This window comes from Venturia canescens, chromosome 2 (assembly GCF_019457755.1).
Source record: "Venturia canescens isolate UGA chromosome 2, ASM1945775v1, whole genome shotgun sequence".
In the NCBI taxonomy this organism is placed as follows: domain Eukaryota; kingdom Metazoa; phylum Arthropoda; class Insecta; order Hymenoptera; family Ichneumonidae; genus Venturia; species Venturia canescens.
Window position 1 is genome coordinate 8,571,612 of NC_057422.1, and position 6,000 is coordinate 8,577,611.

At 37.8% G+C, this 6,000-nt stretch overlaps 1 protein-coding gene across 3 annotated transcripts; it reads right to left on the reverse strand.

The window, feature by feature from the left end:
- Positions 1 to 1,735: 1,735 nt before the first annotated feature.
- On the reverse strand, positions 1,736 to 5,288 carry hd (humpty dumpty). 3 transcript variants are annotated; one of them, XM_043411375.1, is made up of 7 exons: positions 5,116 to 5,288; positions 4,345 to 5,000; positions 3,916 to 4,244; positions 3,584 to 3,798; positions 3,207 to 3,410; positions 2,937 to 3,123; positions 1,736 to 2,855 (listed from the first exon to the last, which is right to left on the reverse strand). In XM_043411375.1, the coding sequence occupies exons 2-7, from the start codon at positions 4,968 to 4,970 to the stop codon at positions 2,680 to 2,682; spliced, it is 1,737 nt and encodes a 578-aa protein (XP_043267310.1). In that variant the 5' UTR covers positions 4,971 to 5,000; positions 5,116 to 5,288; the 3' UTR covers positions 1,736 to 2,679. The 3 variants fall into 3 exon arrangements, with proteins under 3 accessions (XP_043267310.1, XP_043267313.1, XP_043267312.1); XM_043411378.1 differs by having other exon boundaries at positions 4,345 to 5,018; XM_043411377.1 differs by having other exon boundaries at positions 4,345 to 5,039.
- Positions 5,289 to 6,000: the final 712 nt, after the last annotated feature.

Sequence of the window (6,000 nt, forward strand, 5' to 3'; positions counted from 1 at the left end):
TATTTCCATCCTCTCGCATATCCCTCCATCCCCGACGAACAATTAATAATAACGAACAAGTGCCGAAAATCAAATTGCCATTTTTTCACTCGGTCAATGAGACCGAAAAATGATGATGACCGGCCAAACAACTTGCTCAAGGCACCGGCGATATCGATTCGTTATTTTTAGGGACAACCCAACTCTGACCCCCCCCCCGCCCCCCACTGAGGGCGCTCGAGAGCCCAGCTTCGAAAATTCGATATCATAGCCCAGTGACGCACACTTGCGTACTCATACTTTCGGCTACACTGAACCTTCAATTTCTGATCAACTTGCTTTTTTTTTTTTTTTTTCCAAGCAAAAGTTAATGATTCAGCGAGCATCTCGTATTTGAACTCCATCACTCTACTCGTAATGCCAGCAACCTGTTACTGCGCCACTGAAATACATCTTGAGAAAAAGGCGAGGACACCAACGCCGATGAATTTAGTACTTTTGTTGTCTTTTCATCATTTCTCGTTCGAGATGACTCGAGATACTTTTTTATCAGGAGCAACCTCACTCTACCTGTTTTCGAAAATTCACTTTTTCTATGTTATTTAAATTGCAGCAGTTCCAGATTCACGCGGGTTTTTTTCTGTTTTTTCAACTTCTGAAGGAACAACATTGCGCCAATGATCTCAGGCAAGGGGTCGAGTCAGTTAAAGGTAATCGATTTTTTGGGACTTTCTCAAAGTTTTGTGTCCCGGAAAATAACACGTCAATATTTCAAGTCAATCCGATAAATATTTTTAAATGTTTTCCCGAGATTTTTTTAACCGGAGGATCCTTGACGGCCAGTAGCTGAAACTTTAAACGTGTTTCTCTCGCAACTTTTTCAATGCCGGTAATCACTTTGACTCTGACTTTTTTAACAATAAACTAATGTTTTTTTTAAATTTCTCCACACAAGTCGAATTTCGTTTCTTTAAGGAAAAAAACAAAAACAACTTCGGTTGAGTACTGACTTCGCTATGAAACTCATGATTTTTTATGCACTATTGATTTTAGACGAACCAGAGAACATTTTCGATGGTCGTCCCCAAAGCACTGCCTGTGGAACGGGGTTCAACTCTAAGATCGCTGTAATTTCGTCTGCTAATAATTTTTTTCGACGTTTTGGTCAAATGAAGTTGAAATATAATCTCATAACTCTGCTACTTTAATTCTATAAAGTACATTTAATTACTGTCAAAAATGAATTATTCAAATTACTCATTTTTTCAGCCCTCAGCCCTTGAACTCCACGAAGATCGATGAATTAAGTTGGGATACAAATTGAAAGGAAGTTGACTGATACAAAGTTTGGAAGTTCAGACATAACGACGTTCCCCACGGCTCTCAAGAAGCAACTGTTCTTTCTATTGGTGTATCTGTCAAACGAAATAATGAGCTAAAATTAAATACCGATGAAAACAAATCTTTTTTGGTATATAAAATGTTGCTGGATTTGGAAGAGATTTTATTTGAATGGTTTTAAAAATTATGGAATTTCAATTGAAATTTTTGTGAATCGGTAAAAACTAATTTTGATGGAATCATGATAGAGGATTCTACAAATGTGCAGCTTTTTGAAATTTTCGGTGTTTAAACGGGAGTTAATTGAGGGGGAATTTGAATTTTTAGTCAATATTTACTAATTTCTATCGAAGGATCTGACGTAAAAGTTCATCAAACATTATTTCTACGTCCATTTTGAATAAATTCGAAACAATTTTCACATGGGCGTTCATTTATTTTTCGATTTTACTATCAGTAAATGTAAAGTAGTCGCCAAAACGAGTTAACAAATTCACTTGCGAGTAAAAAATTGAAACGTCGGTTCTGATGTTCAGGAGATTAAAAAATGAATGAATACGAAAAAGCATTGTGATCTCAGATAGTTACACGTTCGTTTGACTAGATTTTTTTCAGTCCGATTGTCTAAACAGTGAATAATAGTACGCAATTCCGCCGATCAAACGTCTTCGTCTTTGTAACTATGATCCGGTGAAGTTTTTCAGTCCACATTTCGATGGACAACGATGGAGAATAGTCATGATAAATTATTTTAAAAATAACACTGGAATTACCTAAATTACGTGATTAAAAAATGTCTAAATTCCATTTCAAAACAGGTTCGAGGTGCAAAATACATTTGAATTCGAAACGCCGAGGGGTTTGCAAATCTTGCTTGTTCATTGAAATAATGTTCTCGTTGAGAAAGGGAAAAAATGATAGATGAATGGTTGGAAATCTTTAGCGTTTGTGCTGTTTCATTAAAAATCACTGAAATCGATAAACGAACAAAGTTCGCTGGCTCGTTATTTCTTGAAAGAAACATTTTTTTCCCCGAACGAGTTTTTTGAGTATCGGTCGACAAATTAATGACGAAGATTTGATAATATTGATGGACGATACAGAAGATCGATATCTTGTGATAATGAACTAGAAATTTATCTACAGACAGTCGGCAGTGAAGGAAACTACTGCATTTTCAGTGGGATATTTCGATACGTGTCGATAACTTATCCAGTGAGCTGTTCTCGTTCAACGTGAACGACTGTCGTAATCGCAGAGTATTTCAACACTGTTCAAACATTGAGCACACACCGAACGAGGCGCTTTTGAAACTCGGAGCACTTTCAAACGAATTTTATAATCCTCTTCGACGTCAGGTCAAGACCACGTGTATTTGTCATTTGAAAAATTGAGTGTTTCCAAAATTTGAATACGTCGTGGATCAGGATTGCAAAAATGTGATAATAATTGTTTGCTGAATCCACAATCACTCAGGTTCTCTTGGCCGAACACACTTTGAGGCACTTTTTCCGTTTTCTCTGGTTTGGTTTCTTCTGCGGAAGAAAAAAATTTCTTAATCGTTTTATTTTGGAAAATCTTCGTTTCACTGTATATTCTATGAACTACTGAATTACCTTGACCGTGTCCAGCGATAGAAAAGGAGGTCGTCGCTGAAAGTTGAGCAGAGCTTATGGTGAATCGATCCAACTGGCTGGACCTCATGAGATTACAGATAGAGGGTAAAACGTGAGGTAAAAGAGGCCCTCTCAGCTCGAGGGAATAAAATCTATCCTTCTCCAATCTTACAATACTTTCGCGTACCTTGAAACGATTAATAAATACAATTTCAATTGGATATTCCGAAAAAAGTTGCTTGGAAACAGGTTTCGTTTTCAATTATTTACTTTGATAGGTCGAAGAGTTGCACCATGAAAAGCCACCGGTGACAAAAGTGTTGGAGGTACTCCGGCGAGAGCACCCGTCGTTGCAACTGCAGATTTGCAATTGATCAAAAAATTAAACAGTGCTTGGGCTTCGACTCCTTTTACAAAAACGAGCGATTGCTTCAACGTGTCGATCTCACTCTCTTTCTCCAGCTCCTTCCTTGCCTGAAATTCAATCATAAAAAGATAAAAACTATTGAAAAATCAAATTGGTTCAAATTTATTTTCAACTCTATTCGATGGAACTTTGATTATTTATATCAATTTCATTCATTTATTTGAAGCATTGAGCCATCAGACATATTGAAAAATACACAACAATTCGAGTCTGATTGTACCTGCAAGGTGTTGATTCTCCGGATTTCCGAATCTGCAATCCCAAGACTCTGCAGCCATTGTTCTTCGTTGTCTTCGTCATCCTCATTTTGTACTATTTCGTCGGTCGTTGTCGTAGGCTCAGATAGACAAGAGTCGAGGGTTTCGCATCCTGAGTCCGTTACGTCCGATCGTCTTTTACCACCATCTTTTCTTAGTGGCATTGTATATTCTATATCTGCTCGAAATTGCTTGGATGAATGAAGATTTTCAAAAGAATGATTTAACGAGTGATGGAGAATATGAAAGATATTGTTTCCTCTCGAAATCTCACATTATAATAAACTAAAAGTACCTTCTTGTTTCAGTGCTTGTCTAAAACCTCTTGTCGTTGGTGTAAGAAAAGCGTGCACTTCGGAAAGGCCACAAATGCCAGCAGCACGATAAAGCACTGTGAATGTATTGGTGCAAACATAAAAGTAGGGACACTGCCTTGCTCTGAGCAAATGAAACAACGATCTGAAGCTCTCGCTCCATTCGGCGAAGAGAGCGTCTTTGATAAATTGATTTTGAGCTATTACTGAATTACTCGCTATGCTCGCACTGACTTTGCCTGCTGTGCGAGGAAACAAATCAAGCCAGGGTAGGGAGGGATGCTGCCAGACCAAACAACATTGGTGAAACCTACAAAGATAAAACTCCAGTTCAATATTTCTATTATGATGATGATAGCATTTGAGTTTATAAAGTTACTTATTTGCCATAAATTTCATTATTTTTTTACCTTGCATTGGGACTCGTGTCAAGAGTAGTCTCTTGTTCGCCGATATCTACGCATCTGACAAATCCTGTTGTTCCTGAGGCTTCTTCGCTTGTTTTGGGTTTTCCATTCCAAGAAAAAGGTTTAGGAGACATAATTCTCATCTTTGTTTTGAGGCTCCAGTCAACAGGAAAATAATCGAGACCTTTGAAAGTTTCAGTTTCTTCTTCGACAGTGGGATCATCCACTATTCCTCCTTCAAGTTTTGTCAAAACACTTTCAAACGATAAAGGCTTATGGTTCGGAATAACAGAAGGAATTTCTGCTTTATCTTGGGCTTGGGACGTGTTTCGGCTATGCATGAGTTCGAAAAGCACTGAGTCGTTGCTCGTCTCCAATTCAGTTGATATTTCGTCTTTCGACTTTTTTTTACTCTGGCTCATTGCAAAAGGATTTTTGCGTTTTTGACCGCCCGAAATTTCTACACTTTTTCCCTCTAGGACGTTCCATTTTTGACAAGTTTCTGAATTGACTGGAGCAGTTCTGTTCATACGAGCTTGAAGCGCCCGTTTTCTATTTTTCAGTCGAACCAACTGCATAACCTCGTTCGGGCGTTTCCACTCACTTTCATTTATCGCTCCGTCCCCCATTTTTGTTATTCTTTATCAATTTTGTGAAGTCTGTGGAATTTTGCAGCACTATAAAAATTGCTCTTGTACCTGTCCTTACGGAAATCGAACGTTTTCTGTCAATATAAACAAAGTTTTAAGGTTACTTCAACATATTTGAACTCACCTGACACTCGCAGACTTGCAGATTTCAATATCACACCATTTCAGTGTTTGGCAATTTTATTTAGTCTCTTTAATTTTTGTTGTTTAGATTTTCGTTTCCAAACGAATGATCAGAGAACGCAAATGTACCAGCTGCCCAAAAATAGCGGGAAAAGTTTCGAGGATTAAATCCTTCACAGAAGCTACCGAAAATGACCGACTGTCAAATGTGGCGCTTCTATCGCATTTCTCTGTCTCTTTTCTTTCTTCCGCAACTCTCCTGGCGGGCAGCGGGGCACGTTGTTTTTTCTAAAATTTGTAATAAATCTGTGTTCAGTTCTCCCTGGTAATTTTAATAAATCATTTACTCAGAACGCATCTCGACTTCTTTATATTCAAGGAGCAAAAAGCATAAACTCCCGTTTCCATGGATAGCAGCATTCGCATAATTCTTTGGGTAAATTTTCGCGCCAGAATTTTGCGGTTTTCGGAAACAAAAACCAATATGGCGGGAGAGATAGCGTCAATCAAGTAAACTTTTTGTCCTTTTGTCTTTATCTGCGCAAAAGTGATAGCAAACGGCTAAGTTTTTTCGAATGCTCACGGCTTGGAACAAAAAATTTTCAAACGTTTATTTCCAAGTATAGTTTAAAAGTTTTCTGTACGAGACAAGAAGCATTGTTCGATTTTCATAACAAAAATCTAATATTTTACGCGAATTTTTTATGCTTTGAATTTAACCTATAAATGCATATCTCGGTAGCGTTGCAAAAGAAATAAAAGTATCGATAAAAAGTACGTGAATAACGAAGGGTGGAACTGTTTTTGAAGCAATCGAGCATTTGTTGTTCTTGTTGGATAGATCGTGTACCACGAGAATCGATGGAAGAAAGGCTTTGGCGTGACT

Coding starts and splice junctions, on each gene's coding strand:
- hd (XM_043411375.1), bottom strand. CDS start 4,970: ATGGGGGACGGAGCGATAAATGAAAGTGAGTGGAAACGCCCGAACGAG. Junction 3,799..3,915: donor ACAAGCACTGAAACAAGAAG/GTACTTTTAGTT, acceptor AATTTCGAGCAG/ATATAGAATATACAATGCCA. Junction 3,124..3,206: donor CAACTCTTCGACCTATCAAA/GTAAATAATTGA, acceptor AATCGTTTCAAG/GTACGCGAAAGTATTGTAAG.